Source organism: Chamaea fasciata, unplaced genomic scaffold (genome assembly GCF_029207755.1).
Source record: "Chamaea fasciata isolate MVZ Bird 193981 ecotype frontalis unplaced genomic scaffold, bChaFas1.0.hap1 SCAF_2, whole genome shotgun sequence".
NCBI classification, from domain to species: Eukaryota; Metazoa; Chordata; class Aves; order Passeriformes; family Sylviidae; genus Chamaea; species Chamaea fasciata.
This window is the reverse complement of record NW_027094087.1, coordinates 24,772,638-24,788,590: the sequence shown is the minus strand read 5'-3', so window position 1 is coordinate 24,788,590 and position 15,953 is coordinate 24,772,638. Positions and strand designations below refer to the sequence as shown.

The window sequence follows — 15,953 nt, the reverse complement described above, 5'->3', positions numbered from 1 at the left end:
CGGCCGGCTGCGGGCGGGGCCAGCCCCAGCACCGCCCCGGCAGCGGGAGGGCTCGCTGGGACGGGAGCTCTGCGATGGCGCCGCCGCTGCTGCTGCTGCTCCTGTCGCTGCTGTCCGCGGCCGCCGCCACCTACCTGTGCTGCGGGCGGCGGCACACGGGCAGCGCGGCGGCCGTGCTGCACCGCCGGGGGCCGCGCCAGGCCGGGCCGTCGGGCCCGCCCCGGGACACCGTGAGCGCCGGGCCGGGCGGGGGGCGCCGGGCGGGGGGCGGCGGGGCCGGCGCGCACCTCACTTGTCGCCTTCTCTCCGCAGTGGGCTCCGAGGCTGTGCGGCGCCGGGCTGCGCCTCTTCGTCCATGTGGCCAACACGGTGAGTGCGGGCCGGCAGACGGGGCAGTGAAACCCGGGGCTGCGCGGGGAAAACAGGACGGGGGGGTCCGGAGGGAGCGGCGCTCGGCGGGGAGGTTGTGGCTCTCTGCGTGCTCTCGGGTTCGTCCGGCGCCCGAGGTGTGATGCCGCGGGCACTGAGAGCGCCGGCCTCTGGCTGACGGTGTGCTGCGTGTCTTCGGGTGTGGGGAGCCGAAAGGTGTCATCAAGCTCGAGATGGTGCCAGCAGCTTTCCTTGGAGGCCAAAGGATTTGGGAGCCTCAGCTGTGCCGCCGGCGCTCCCCTCGGGTGGGCTCCGGCGTGTGCGGGAGCCTGCGGGCTGATCCCGCTCGGTGCCAGGGTGCAGCGGGGACAAAAGCCTGCATCCCCTGGGCACTGCCCACCCCGCACCAGCTTCTGCTGGAAGCAGCCGGGTTTGATTGATTGATTGATTGATTGATTGATCGCTGCTGATGCTTGGCCTTGGCTTTTGGGCGAGGTAGGCACAAAAGTTTCTTTTCAGCCGTGTCACCTGTTACAAGGCTTGGTGTCCGGTTGGGCCTGGAGTGAAACAGCTTGATGGGCTGTGTTCATTTGTGAGAATAGCAGAAGCTTTCTGTCAAGATGCAATAACCAGAATACTTTGTTGTCTTTTGCTTTGTGGCTGCTTCTGGTGCCATGGGGAAGGGCTTCTTTCCTTTCCTGCTATCTCCCTTGGAAGGGGGATGTGAGATTCTCAGTCTCCTACGGGATTGTGATGTGTTAGATTAGATGTAGATTAGGAGCCATGTGTTTTCAAAAAGGTGCTGTATTTCTTATGCAATGTGTGAGGTAACATGCCACTTTGTGGGACTAGCATGTGAGCCTTGCCTCAGACTCGTACTGTATTTGTACATCTCACAATGTGTTTCTGAAGTCCATTGTTAAAACATTAAGACAGGCCAGAACAAAGCTGGTCTCTTTGGGACTGCTGATGCTGCCACACTCGGAGCCAGGGTATTGAAAAAGTATTTTCAGGTGTCTGCTACCACGGAGTGTGTAAATTTCTCACACTTTTCTGACTTGACTCATTTTACTGTGAGAGCTGGTTGAGAGACAGGAAAGGTCCTAGTAGTAAATAAAATATTAAGCTCCTACCTTATCCAGTGTTTGCATAATCTGTAGAACATGAAGAGCATAACAGATGGGAGCTATATAGATGCTTCTTAACAGTGTTGCAGCTGCAAGGCTTTCTGTGTGAGTCAGGGAAGGACAAAGGCAGAAGAATCAGAAGAATTCTCTTTTTATAATTATATAAATATGAGAGGTGAGAGGAAAGCATTTCAGGCCATTTTTGTGCTGTAAAATAAAAGTGTATGTGTTGTTTCTTTGCTGCACAGCATTGCATGCTCTCTAGGGTGCTCTGAGCCTGCAGCAATCGTGAGCATATTCAACATTCCTTGGCTAGTGAAAGAAGGTGTTCAGGTCAAAGTTGTTGCAAACCAACAATTTTTTTTTTTTTCCTAGGCTTTTGGGCAGATCTGCTTACTGCCGTTCCTAATGAGGTAAGGGTGGGGATTTTTCTCCCACTCCAAGTTTCTTTTTTTTTTTTTAGGTTTAAGGTGCTTGCATTGCACACTGCTTGTAGGTTATCTGAAATTAAATTTTTAAAGAGAAAAGCTGCATAATTTGATTGAGAGTTAAGATTATTTCATAGATGTTTGCTAGATTAGTTTTTAACTACTGTCATTTGAGTGGGTCTCTATGAGAAGAAATTAACCTTTTTTTCACACTCATGCAGGTGCACAGAAACTGTACTTGCCAGCTTTTCTTTTTGCCCTTTGTTTGCCTTTATGTCTTTGTCTCTTTTGTTAAATCTTTTTTTCAAAGCTGGTGGATGTGCAAATATGCTGTGCTTATCACTGATAGGGTTAAAATAATAATAGGAGTGGGGAAGTGAGGCCAGACATAAAGTTCAGAGGTTTTGGTACGTTCTTTTTAATTATGTTCTCTATTTTAGATCAGCCTTTCTGCTCTCTCTCACATGTGTTTTTGTACAGAAACTGATTTCAAGTATACATTGCACTAGGAGACGCCTGGGTAAGAGGTTCAGGAACCTCTTCATGCTTTTTTCATATCATTTGTCCATCATTTGAGGGGTCATTTGTGCAGATCTGAGGACACTGAGAACTGTGTCACCTCTGAATTTGACTTGGGTTGTGGGCTTTTTGAGCAAATCAAACCCAGGCAACTGTCACTGCTGTTACATTGCAGATCACTCCTGGATATCTGTGATAGGGTTTTAATTTCTTTGCTTTACGTGGTCCAAGCTATGGATTTATGCTGCAGTCCCTGTTGTATTTGATTGCAAACAAACTCTGTTGAAGCAGGTCATGGAAAAATCTGAAGAGATGCTTGTTTTAACAGGATTAGTGATTGAATGTATGGCTTACACTACGTTCTCCTTTTATTTTCCTCTCCATTCCTGTCTTGTTTGGTCCGTGTATGGGAAGTCTAATTAAAGTGAATCAAAAACTTTCACCATTTCTTTCCCAGCTCGGGTTTACAGAGGCTGGCCTTATGTCAAGAGGTGGGAGGCTTTGTTAAGCAGGCAGAACTGATTTGATGCTGCCTTTAGGAAATACATGAGAGAGATTAGCTTGTAACTGTTGAGACTCCTTGCTGTGAAAGCACTCTGCTAAGACAAAATGTTCTTGAGTTAAAGTTCCTTCTGAACAGTCTGAAAAATTAGTCATCATCGAGGTTGAAAACTCCAGCAGTGACTCTCTCTTATTCAGAATTAACAACTTCTCGCTTATGCGTTCCCTTGACATCCATGAAGATCCCACGTTTATCCCAGAGGTTGCTGCAGGGGTTACAGAAGACAAGTTGGAAGCTAAAAGCCCTTCAGATGTTATCAAGCAGCTGACAGATGCAAGGTCAGTATGTGATGTGGAAGAGAGAAGTGGAAGAACGCACGTGCTGGCACTGTTACACTAGTGGGAAGCTGTCATTGTCAGCAGTTTAGATTGAATTCTTGTTTCCATGCCCAGCCACTTCACAAAACAAATAGTCCTGTCAGTCATCTGGCCTTTTGTAACTTATAAATCAATCATTACAAGCACTGTGAAAGGGAAGAGCTTAAGGGAGTCTGGCTATTGGGGAGAGACCAAATTCTGCCCTTACTAGGGCTCTGGTTGCACTATTAAAGCAGGTACACTTAGTGTTTGGCAAGTCAGTAAATAGATTCCTCTAAGTGACTTTACAGGAGTGCTGTTTCTAGCCTGCAGGGAATCTCAAAGAGAACACCAGGTTTTCTTGGAGGAGAGAAGCAACACAGGTTTTCAAGAAAATGATGCCAAGAAATTAGCTTTGTTAGTGATGAGAAATGATCTACTGCTTATGTGCTAGAGCCACTGACTTGGTGTTGAAGCAGTTTGCTTGTGTGTGTCCTTGTGTGTGCTGCATAGTGCCTTTTCCCACTAATGCACGACACACTCCGATGTGCTGCTAGCTGTCTCTGGATTGAACTTTTGACAGAGGTTGTGGGAGTAGCGTCAAAAGTATATTCCAGCTAGGCTATAATGTTGCAATAGTGAGTTGTAAATCTGGAATAGATTTTGAACAGTTTAATGACTGGTGTGTTTCAGTAGGAATATGAAGAAACTAGAACATACTGGCAAAACTGATCCCTTATTTCTGTGGCATCTGTAGTGTACCTGTTGCCTGGCTTGTGTGCAAGGAGCCTGACAGAGTGTGAGTTGCAGTGCAGGGGCTGGCAGTCCACATGGTTTGCTATGAGTGATGCTGAAGTCTACAGGTCTAAACAAACCTGGCTTTGGTGGCTCACAGTTGCACCTTTAAATCCTTTCTTTTGCAGGTCTGATTCTGCTGGGAGCGGGTTTAGCTTCAAAGGGATCAAAGACTATCTGGAATGCTACCGGTAGGTGAAATTATGGTCTGGAAACAACCTGTCCCGCATGTTCCTCTGCTGAGGGCTGCCACTGTTCCACAGGCATCTATCTCTTTGTTAGCATTGTCCTTGACGTGCCATTGTTTATCATCACTTCCTGCTGTTCTTTCCCTTTAGTAGAATAACAAAGGAGAGTCAGCTGGGAGAGCTGGCACAACTTTACAAGTCCTGCAAGGATTTTTAAATGTCATTTTCTTTGGCTTTTTGTCAGTCTTGTCTGAGAGAGATTTCTACACATCTTGTTTGCTCAGACACAAGTGAGACATAGATGAAGGTTGATCTGGATTATGCAAGTTGTGCATACTGTGGGTCTCTGATGAATCCCTTGGTTCCCCAGCTCTTTGTGCTTCTCTGAGCTTGACACCTGCTTTCACCCAGTAAACGTGTCCAGCTTGGAAAGAGCTGAAAACATGCCCCTGACTCTGGGTTTTCATGAGCTGTTGGCTGCCTGGTAATCCTAGTTCCCTCTGGGACATGTGCCAGATGTGGAGCCCTTGGATAAATATTTTTGCGCTCCTAGAACTTGTTCCTCTAGGGCCACCTCTGCATGCAGGCTGTGGCTGTGCAAAGGGCTGACACTGCAGTCTGGTGTTAGAGGTGCATCTTAGCTGTGAGCCTTTTATGTCAGCCAGAGATGGTGTGGTCGTGGTGTAACACCGCCTTTGCCAGGAGGGAGGGAAAGTTTATTAAAGGTGGGTTAAGACAGTACTATTGGGAGCCCCTTCTCTGTAATGGGAGGTCTGCATAAAGGGGTCTGACTTCTTGGTCTTAGCTCATTATACTGGGTGTTTCATAGCTTCCAAGATTTCAGGAGCTTGAGGACTCTCAGTATAGCAGTCAGCTGTTTGTCCCTGTTTATCTGTCTGGTGGTTCAGGAATATTTGGGTAACTCTCCTAGCTTTTGTCCCTCCTCTAAGGAGCATTCTGCACAGGGAAATTCTCCCCAGGGAAATTCTCCCCTTAAGGGAGAGAATCTCCTGTCTTGATGGTATCAGCAGTGTTCAGATCATCACCACACACGGATTCTTATCTAATTCTTGCTTGAAGCTGTGACAGCTGCCATCTCGCTGCATGGGAGAAACCCTGTGAGTGGATGTGGTGAGGGGAGGTCTTGTAACAAACTCCCAACTCCTCCTGTCCTGTAGGAGTGGGAAGCTGACACCATCCCAGGTCGCCAAGAACATCATTGCCATGTTGGAGGACTGCGACAAATCCACGCCGCCTCTCAGAGCCATAGTGCAATGGGACCGGGAGCAAATAATGCTGGTAATGTCTGCCTCTGGTGGGAAAGGGGCCTCTGCCACCCTAAGAGCAGTAGCATCCATTAGAAGGGCCAATATGCACAGAGAAATAAGTACATTTTTCCTTCCTCTGTGTTTAGAGGACTACAAATAAGTTTGCTTTCCTTCCTGCAAAGAGGTGGCATTAAAGCAATCTGGTTTTTGCTGGACAACTGTTTGTAATAGGACTTCTGTGCTTATGTGGCATTCATTAGTGTAGATGGTTCCAAGTTGTAGTTTCCCACCAGCATATGGTGGAAGAAGGAAACTTCTAGACTGGCCAAGAAAGCCATTTTTTATATCCATCCCAATACTGGTGATGACCTTCAGCTCAGCTAAATATATATATAACATATGCTTTATGCTTTTCCTTTTTCTCTGTGCAGATGGCTGAGGCCTCCACTACTCGTTACAGGAATAAGTGTACCCTGTCTTGTCTGGATGGCATCCCAGTGTGCCTGAAAGAAGAGTTCAAAGTGGTGAGTTTCCTTGTCTAGCTGCCAGTTCCTGCTGCAGGTGGCTAACCTGGACAACTCACTGTTACAAGGTTTTAAGACCAACCTCTCAGCAGAAGCCTGGGAAAATGTAATGAGGGGTTGTATGTGGGCTTGTAGTGAGTAGGATTAACAAGTTTTGCAAGGTGAAGACAGATCTTGCATACAGCAGACGTGCTCCATATCTTGTACTGATCTCTGTAATCCACAGGGAGTAGAGGGTGGGTGTGGGAAACAGTCTCTTATGATGAAATGAGAATGTATAAAAGCATCTGTACTGTGGGTGTAACTGTCTGTATTTCTCATTGGCTCCACTGGCAAAGCATCCCTCTCTCCTTACCTTAAAATACACATGCCAGAAATACACAAGTTACTTTGAAAATCCCTACTGACAAAGATTTTTACCTGTGGCCTAACAACAGCTAACAGTAAATGCTTGTGGCAGTGCCATCAGGCTGTTGTAGGCTCTGCAGAGACTAACCCCTATGGTGGGAGTCCTGTTTATGTACAGATTCTTCTGTTGCTGCCTCGAAGTAAGGAGTACTTAGCATGCCCTGAAAATAAGTCCATCTGTTATTTTGGCATTCAGTTAATCTTGATGCCAGGCTTTGAAGCATGCAGAACTGAAATGTTGTAGCTCTGTCCATAGAAAGATGGAACACAGAGCTGTGTGCTGTGGGCACAAGGTGATCTTCAGCCTCTAAGCATAGCAATTGCATTGCTGCAAGGGAGACAGGCTTTGACCATCTACATGTTTATGCTCTTCTGTATCATGGTGTGAAAAGGACTTCTCTGCACACGAGAAGGATGAAATATTGAAGGGTTAAGTGTCCCCTGGCAGAGACCAACACAGGACAAGTTGAAGAGTGGTGCTCCGTAGCCCTTGCTTACCTCCGTGGGTCCTAAGGTCTGGGATCTGTTGTGATGTTGAAGTCTGCATGTGCTCCATTGCCAGGCTTTTAGAATGAATAATTAATTAGGTGTCTTCTTGCTAAGGTACCTTACCATCACCGAGCGGGAACAGTGTATCTTGGGACACAGCCAGAAACTGAAGATGCTACTGTGGCCAAGAAGCTGCGAGAGGCTGGGGCTATCATTATTGGTGTCTCAAACATGCATGAACTAGGGACTGGAACAACTGGATGCAACCCTAATAGGTAAAAATCCCTTTCCTCTCTCTTCTCCCAGTCTAGAAATACCTACAACTGTCCAGGACTCACAGGGAAGGGGAAGCATGAAAGAACCCTGTGGGTATGAAAACCCAGTACTGTAGATTTGAGGGTTAGAGTAGCTGTGGAAGCCTGAAGGCTCCTGAAACCAAAGGAAGGAGAGGCTTCAAGTGTTTGCTGAGTAAGGAACTTGGTTTGTTAGGCCTTACAGGCCTGGAGGTGTGAATGTTTGTAGGATGAGTGGTAGACAAAAGCTGTGACAGAAAACAAATAAATAGTCACGTAATGCTCAGCCTCAGTGATAGCTGAAGGCTTAGAACATTGAGAAAAAGGTACAGTCGTCTCAGGAGAACATAGTGGGTTTACTTCCTAGCTAAAGCAGCTTCACTGAAGCTTTACTGTGATGAATTCTCCAGCTGTAGCCAAGCTGAGTACTCAGTTCCAGAGCAGTGGTGCTCGTAGCCTTGATAAGCCTTGTGTAAAGCCACACTTGGTGCATGTGCAGCAGAGTGGAACTAGGGCTCCCCCTTGGCTGCAACAGGGTGCCAGCATTTCCAGCATTTCCTCACCGTGGGAGAGCACGGTTGGATTCCCCACGGCTTGGCAGGGGCTGTGGCCAGGCTGGAGATGTGGGGAGCTGCTGCTTGGGGATAAAGGGCAGAGGTGACTTGCTTGTCTGTAAGGATTGCTGGCCACCAACGGCTCCACCCTTTGGAATTGCATCATGGACTGTGGCGGGCAGTTATGGCACGGTGCCATTTCCAATGGAAGAGCTGAAGTGGCATCTTTTTTCTTGCTTTGGGCCTCTTTTGGATGGGCTGCTTATGCTCACAGGAGATTGGACTCGGAGGCAGAAGTCTCTTTTGCATCCTGTTTTCTAGGGGCATGGCACTTCCTGACATCAAATGATCTCCCCTTACCAAGAGATCAGAATCTCTGAGCTGTGTTTCTGGATCTTTTTCTGCCCTGTAGTAAACACAGTCCTCATAAGAAAAGGTTAAACAATCTTTCTGTGTTTCAGGTACCACAAGATCCCTAGGAATCCCTACAATCCTAACCACTTCCCAGGTGGGAGCTCCAGCGGGTCAGCAGCAGCTGTAGCAGCAGGTAGGTGGTCCTAAATGGAGTTGGTGGGAGGAACGTCCTGAGCCAGAGTACCTCAGGCATTTAGTTTTTTGAGGGGTTTGGGTTTAGTAGCTGGAGGGAACTTCTAGCTAAACAGAAGAGAGCTCTGTGTGCTGTCTTGGATACAGCTGCTGGTAGAATGGACAGGGCAACATGATGTGTCTCTGATCACAGGCCATTGTGTGGGTTTTTTGTAGGTCTCTGCCCCGTGGCTATTGGCACAGATGGAGGAGGCTCTGTGAGGATTCCTGCTTCGTTCTGTGGTGTGGTGGGGCTGAAAGGTAGAGCCCTTTAATCATGTAGGGGCGGGTGTTTGTCTTGTTTGCTGTTCCAGGTAGAATGCCACAAACAAATCAGACACTCGTTAATCCCTGTGAGGTAAAATGTGACCAGAGAAACTCTGAAATATAACACCCTGAGAGTCATGAGGGTTAGACTGGCAGCACTGAAGTATTCTCTACTCTCTGTTGAACACATGTTTAAAAAACCGAACTTACTTAGGTCAGATACTAAACAGAATATATGTGCTGCTTTTCCTTTCCACCCTTCCCTTTCTACCTTTCATCTAAGACCAGATACTCAGCCACTACTCTCTTTCCATCCTTCACATGTGGTCAGCTCGACACATCTTGATTCATCTGAGGAAAATGATGATGATGATGACAAAATGCAACTGGTCAGAAAGGTGATATGAGTACTTGCAGAAAACAGCTAGTGTTAGGCATGAAGACTCACCAGTGGAGTGGGTGATACCTCCCATGTGGTGCTGTCTCCTGCTCTGGATAATCCTGCTCCTGCCTCTCCATCCTCCACACCACAAATGCTGCTTCTGCATATTTAAATACAAACATTCCAAAATATCCTTGCACATATTTCCCCTCAACTAAATAATTTCTGAGGGGGAGAACCAATTTCACAATTCACGTGTTTCACTGATGAGACGGATCGGGGTCAGCAGAGCAGGTTACTGAAGGATGAGAGACTGGGCTCTGAAACAGCAGACATAGAAGTCACTGGCAGGGGTTTTTGTTTACCCTGGGTGCACCAGAGCCGTTTAGGTGGCCCTTCCCAGTGACTGCTGATACCCAGCTAAGTCCCATTTCTTGTTCTCCAGGTACATTTGGGCGCATCAGCTGTCATGGCTGCTTGCCACTCTCCTACTCCACAGTCAGCGTAGGTAAGGGGACTTGTGCTTCACTTCAGGGACCTTGCTGAGTGCTGCTCTCACAGGGGAGGCAGTCTCTGCCTAGAAAAGACCTGGGGAGGAAGGTACTATTTACCTCTTGTCACTTTTTTATAACTGGTCTCTTTAACAGGCCCTATCTGTACATCAGTGGCAGATGCAGCCATTGTTTACAGTATCCTTGCTGAGCCAGATCTGCTCTATCCATATGGTAGGTAAACCTTCTCCCTGCCTGAGCCCAGATGCTCTGTCTTTCTAGAATAAAAGGAGGAACTCTCCTTTGTTCCCTGCAGGACTGAAACAGCCCAAAGCAACCCTCTCTGATATGTGTGCTCCTGACCTGAAAGGCTTAAAACTGGGAGTGGACTGGACATTTTTTAAGGTGCCTGGTTTATCTCTATCTTTCTGCTGCTTTGCAAAATAAGATTTTAAAGGAGCCCAGTGCATTCATTGTTCTCTTGCCTGTCATCGTTAGAGCTTCTCATACTTAGTCCTGTAGTTAGAAGATAATACAGCCTCTGTGTGAAAACATCAACATGGAGATATTTTTTCTAAGACAGCCTTTTGAGTAACAGTCTGTTGCAGGCATGAGGAAAGGCAATGACTACTGCTGATTCTATTGGAAGCAGTGCTTCTAAACTGATTACAAAAGGCAGTTAGTTTAAAATCAAATGAGGAAAAGGAGTGTACCCACTTGGTGACAGTGCTGTAGCTGCTGAGTGTTGTTTCACAATTCCAATGTAAATATTGAGCTTGTAAGATAGTATTGCTTGAAAATTGTAATACAGCCCCACAAATGTGCTCAGGATTTCTTCCTGGGGGTACGAAAAAGACTCTTACTGGCTCAGGCACAGTGCAGATGAGGATTATTCTCTGCTCTGGAAAAGGTGACCTTTCCTTTTCATTAGGGGTGTGACCTGCAAGCTGTTCATTTGCAGCATGTGACCTAAATCCTGTAGGACTGTGTTTCACTGCGACAGGAACAAGGAAAACACCATGAGGACTGAAGTCCTGGTGAGTGTGCTCACCACAAGGAGGAGAGCAGTTACTAAAGTTCTTTCCTCTTGTTCTTTAGGCGTGTGATGCTGAAGTCCTGACTGCCTGTGAGAAAGGTAAAGAGGGAAAGTCTGTAAGTCTCTTATTGTGCCTCATGTTATGGTGTCACTTGGTGCTCCTCTTATGTATGCATTAAAGAGCTCTTGCCTGAAGTCTTAAAGGCAGTTGCTTAAAGGGGTCTGGCTGGATAAACAGCAGTAACTTTGTGTTAGGGAAGCCCCCCTGACTGCTGAGGGTTAAAAAGCTCAGCAGTTGTAGGCTTGTCAGATTACAATGGAAGAATGCAGTCCAGTGTGCTCAGCCTCTGTGTGTATAAAGACAGATCTGTGCTTGGTAGTACTTACTCTGCAAGCTTTAATGGTAAAAGACTTTTAAGGGAAGGCCTTGTTTCACAACATAATGCTCAGTAGTAATACAGTGCTAGCTCTTTGTGATATATCTAGTCCTCTGGTATTTCCTTGAAATCAGCCAAGTGGTGTCTTTGTCAGAGTTTAGACTAAGCAAAATTGACCCTGGTGAGTACTTGGGGGTGGGGGAGAAAGCTTCTACAATGCCTGGTATGGTAGTTGCATTGGAGCTGGGATAGTTCATAGTATTCAGGCTTTGCCTGGATTTTCTTCACCCTCCTTATTTCCACAGACACGCTTCTACATTTATAGAGTTTTCTTAGGAGAGATGGAACATAGGCAAGCTTGGGCATTTATGAAGAAGCTGGGATCACAGAAAGAAGAGGATTCTTTTCAGACTGCAAAAGATTCACTTTTCCCAAAGTCTTGGTGTTCAGCCTTGTTAAAGTGCATGAAAATTCAGTGGCCCTGTATTGTTTACCTGGTCTCTTGAGTATTCCCTGGTTCCTTTACCATTATGGTTCAGAAGAGGCTTTGAATGGGAATCTCTTGATGCTAAATAATCACTTCATGCTGATAGGACACTGGTCATGTGAAGCACTCAGAGAGACACTGTCAGTCCTTTTACTCTTTGGCTTAACTGGGAGGCTAGAGGAGCGAGGTGAATTTGCCTGAAATACAGCAGGGGAGTTAGGAACCTGTCTGCAAACCCCTGCCCTCTTGGAATACTGAGGTGTAGTTAGGTTGAAAGCATTTCCCCAGGGGAAGCAGCTGCAGCCATGCATGCCATGCAGTGCACTGAAGATGCTTGCCCTGCAGTGGTGTATGGTGTCTGTCACTCTGCAGGGGCTGGGGATTTGCAGCCTTCCTGTGAAGTCTGGGGAACTCAGGGATGCTCTCTGTGCTTTACCTGTCCTGTGCACAGCGGTGAAGCACCTGCAGACTTTGGGAGCCAGTGTGGTTGAGGTCTCTCTTCCAGAGATGGAGGAAGCACGAGTGGCACATGTGATCTGCATTCTCAGTGAGATGAGGGACTTCCTGCAACCTGACTTCAATAAGCATTTCCATGAAATGGTAAGTAGCAGCAGCTTGGAGCAGTGTCAGTAGTTGTTCTGGCTTATACAGAACAAGTGCCGTGTCAGTGAGAAACCTGAGGTCCTCCTGCTTCTTCTATGGCGAACATCCTGTTGGATGACTACTGGTACAGAAGAGCAGAGCTGGAAGAGAACTCCTGGGCTGTTGCAGTTCAGTTCCCTGCAAGCAGAGCCTTGAGCAGCTGTTTTTTATTTCAGAATTTGGAAACTCGGGCTAGCCTGGCCTTGGCTTCTCAGTTCACAGCTCTGGATTATATTAAGGTAAGGAACATACTGGGGTGAAGGCTGAAGGGAGGCACTTAGTGAAACTGTAAAGGTGGGGTAGGGGCTTCTCTTAGCCTCCCCATACCTGTGGGAAGATGTCACCCATCTTTAGCTGTCCTCTGCTGTGAAAGCATGCTGGATGGTAAGGCACCACAGAGGACGTGCCACCTGTCCTGTGCCTGATTCCAAACTGCAGGAATGATGTCTTCTTTTGCAAAGGCAGAGATGCTGAGGAGCAGAGTCTGCCAACATTAAGCACATAAATTTTGTGAGCCAAGAGGGCCCATCAGTATTCTCTCTGCTTGCAGGCAAATCGACAGAGAACTCGGACCATGAGATTTTTGCAAGAGATCTTCAGCACTGTGAACTGTATCCTTACACCAGGTACTGGCACTCTTGGATCCTCAACAGCTGTGTGGTGCCTTTTAAAAACAGTCATTTCATAAACTTTCCCTCCTCAATTTTGACTTTTGTGCACTTTGCTGTGCCTTGCACCCTTAGAGGATAATGCAGCCTGATTAGAAAGACTGCTGCGTATTTCTAGACTTACTGGTTTTATCCATGGCACTGCTTCAGGTTGCCCAGAGAGCCTGTGGGATCTTCATCCCTGGGAATATTCAAAAGCTATTTGGACATGGTCACAGGCACCTGGCACTAGCTGACCATTCCTGGGCCAGAAGCTTAGACAAGATGACTTCCTGAAGTCTCTTTCAAGTTCAGTCATTTTGTGATTCCTCCACAGCTATTCCTTGCACTGCCCCAAGAATTCATGAATCTGACCTCTTGACTGGGAGCAGTGATATGTCCTTCACAGTCCGGTCCATGAGGTAAGGGAAGCGCTACTTGTGCTACAGAAACAAAAGTTTGAAACAGCTAGAAAAGAACCTCAGACTGTAAGGTGGGAGAGATTAATCATAGCTGCCTCCACCAAAAAAGGATGAATTTGGTGCTGTCCCCAGGAATATTGATGACACCTTTCCCCCCTAGGTTCATGCAGCTTGGTAACTTCACTGGGATTCCAGGCCTTGTGGTCCCCATTGGATATTCTACTGCTGGGCTTCCAATTAGCCTCCAGGTGAGTATTTGCCCTTTGTGAATGCTGGGGCACAAAATCCCCAGCTGGCTTTGTCTTGAACCATCACAACCAGGTCCCTGCTGTTCCATAAAGCTCACTTGAGGAGCTAGCAGGTACTGGAAATAAAAGCTTTAATTTGGGGGTGATTTGCCTCACTCTTAAATGGCAGAGGTCTCTTTGGGTATCTTTGACAAAGATTTCTCTGTCTCCCTGTCTGCTTGCATCAATACCCAGTATTGGTCACTACCCTTTCCTCTGTTAGTTCTCATTTCTGTAATTCCTTTAAATCCTTTCCCCTTGAAACAAGTCTCAGGTAAAGGAAAGATCTATGTCTTGCAGTTCAAAGTCACACAGCTGCCTTTATCCCAAATACAGTGATGCCATACTTACTGGGGGATAAAAGGAGAAAACATCTTTTGAGGATATTGGGGGAGTAATTGTTTCCAAAGCTTTCAAGAGCAGCTATATGATGCCACTTTTTTTCATTCATCCTTCTCCTCCTGCCTCTCATCTTCTCCCAGGTCATGGCAAAATGGTGGGATGAAGCTGTTCTTCTGAGGATCGGCCTAAAGCTCGAGCAGTTCCGTGACCAGACCAGAAAACCATCCATTTATTACGACATCCTCGCATGATGGAGCCACCAAGATGGCAAACGAGTCTGGTTTTTCCCTGGTCTGACCTAAGTATTAGAGTGAACTTGTTTTCAGTGATCATCAGAATAAGGCTTAGTAGCAGGCCCATCTGAGGAATGGGGACAAACTACTCATCAGGCACTGAGGCTGAGCAGACATAATTTCTGCTCCCTGCTTGGTGGATTGTCCAGTTTATACTAGGGAGACTAACTGTGCTAGCTAGTTGGGTTTTTGCCAACAGGGGAAGAAGCTGCAACTATCTTCTACAATTTCTTCCCATGTAGAGGTCCTGTGTATGGGTGGAAGGCAGTTGCAGCTGCAGGACTGCATGCAGGCAGTTCATACTGCTGTACATGGCAAGGTACCACCTTAACCTTCTCATGGAACTCCTCCTTCTCCAGGACAGAACAAAGGTACAATTTCTGGAGGGGAAAGGCAGCAAACACAAAGGCCTAGCACCCTTGGAATGAGGAGGATCTTAATGCCCCTGCACTTAGGCAGTGTTTGTTTTGGCCCTATACTCAGGCACTGGGAGCAAACCATAAAGCCTATGGCTAAGGAGGTGTTGCTGTGCCTCTTTCCCTGCTGCCAACAGTGCAAGGTCAGCCCAAGGGCTGCAGGTGTCTGGGTGTGCTCACTGCCCCACAACCCTGCCTCCTTTCAGCCTGGCACGCAAAGAGAGGAAAAGCCACACCATGAACCCTCCTTGACTCTGCTCCAGAGCCCTGGTGCAGTTCTGCCTTTCTTTTGCACATCTCCATTTCCCAAGCTAAGCCTTGGAGAGCCTCCTTTTTCCTGGTGGTTGCTTATATATAAGCCTACTATCACATAGGTGTTCAAATGGAAGAAACCACTGGATAATGCTATGAAATACTGCTCAAAGGATGCTGAGCCAGCTATTAGAAAAGGTAGAATTTGTAGGAAATGCTACTGAGCTACTGCAAGAATTGAAGCTGAGTGCAAGAAAGGTGTTGCACAAAGCCATATGCAGCAAAGAGCCTCCTCTAGATAAGAAGCGAACCTACTCTTATCTTTAAATTACTTCCTAAAGCAATCAAGAATGGATTCAATCATGGATTACTACATAAAGCAAGACATGGCTGTAAAGCCATAAAGTGTTGCTTTATTGAAGGGCTCTATACTGTAAATTCCCTAGTACCTTTGTCCTGCCAGCAATATTAGGGCCACATGAAAGGAGAGGCTTAGGAGTAACTAAACCCAAGCATTTGTTCATTTTGGGGTGAATGCTCAGAGGCATCTCCTGTTGCCTGCTTTATCAGGCATCCTGGACTCGTGATCAAGCTGCTGGAGCAGCTATCCTACAGACAGCAGCGATCACTGTATTCTTATGTGGCTTGGAAGGAAAGAAGAAACAGAAAGTAGTTGCAGTTTCTCCCAAACCCAGTAGTTTTGGGATTTTTTTTTCCCCGTACTACATACTCCTTAACCAGAGCTTGCACTTTACTAATTGCTGAAGTTGTCTGATGGCATCTGAATGGAAGAACATTGCATTGCTGTCCCCTGCTTAATTACCTGAGTTAAAACATCAACTTGTACCATGAGCTGTCACCAGCATGCACAGTTAATTGTATGGTTGATAATGCTTTTTATCTTGCATTCCTCTGTGGGATACTGCCACAACTGTTTTTTTCACTGGAGTCTAGTATAGTGAGGGAGGAGGTTGCTAGGAGGAGAGAGGCTAAAGTAAACAGTTATTATTTAGAAATACCTGCATCCTCCTGACAGTGGGAAGAAGAAAGAACTGAGTTTTTACTGACTGACAATAACTCAGCCTCTCTTTTCACACACTGCTTCCTCCCTTTGCCTAAACGTATCTCATCAATCCACATTTCCAGTGCAAGACTTTCCTAGTACTGAGGTCACTAAAATAAACTTTACTCATCCTGGTGAAGGGCC

At 46.7% G+C, this 15,953-nt stretch overlaps 1 protein-coding gene across 1 annotated transcript; it reads left to right on the top strand.

Moving 5' to 3' along the window:
- The first annotated feature begins 68 nt into the window (after nucleotides 1-68).
- Nucleotides 69-15,944, top strand: LOC136284844 (uncharacterized). The gene is made up of 20 exons (XM_066175283.1): nucleotides 69-230; nucleotides 313-369; nucleotides 1,872-1,909; nucleotides 3,143-3,283; nucleotides 4,225-4,287; nucleotides 5,463-5,583; nucleotides 5,984-6,076; nucleotides 7,088-7,248; nucleotides 8,282-8,367; nucleotides 8,583-8,666; nucleotides 9,500-9,562; nucleotides 9,702-9,779; nucleotides 9,862-9,950; nucleotides 10,644-10,680; nucleotides 11,897-12,045; nucleotides 12,264-12,326; nucleotides 12,638-12,713; nucleotides 13,072-13,156; nucleotides 13,317-13,404; nucleotides 13,926-15,944. Exons 1-20 carry the CDS (start codon nucleotides 75-77, stop codon nucleotides 14,034-14,036), a joined length of 1,839 nt encoding a protein of 612 aa, XP_066031380.1. The 5' UTR covers nucleotides 69-74; the 3' UTR covers nucleotides 14,037-15,944.
- The last annotated feature ends 9 nt before the right edge of the window (nucleotides 15,945-15,953 follow it).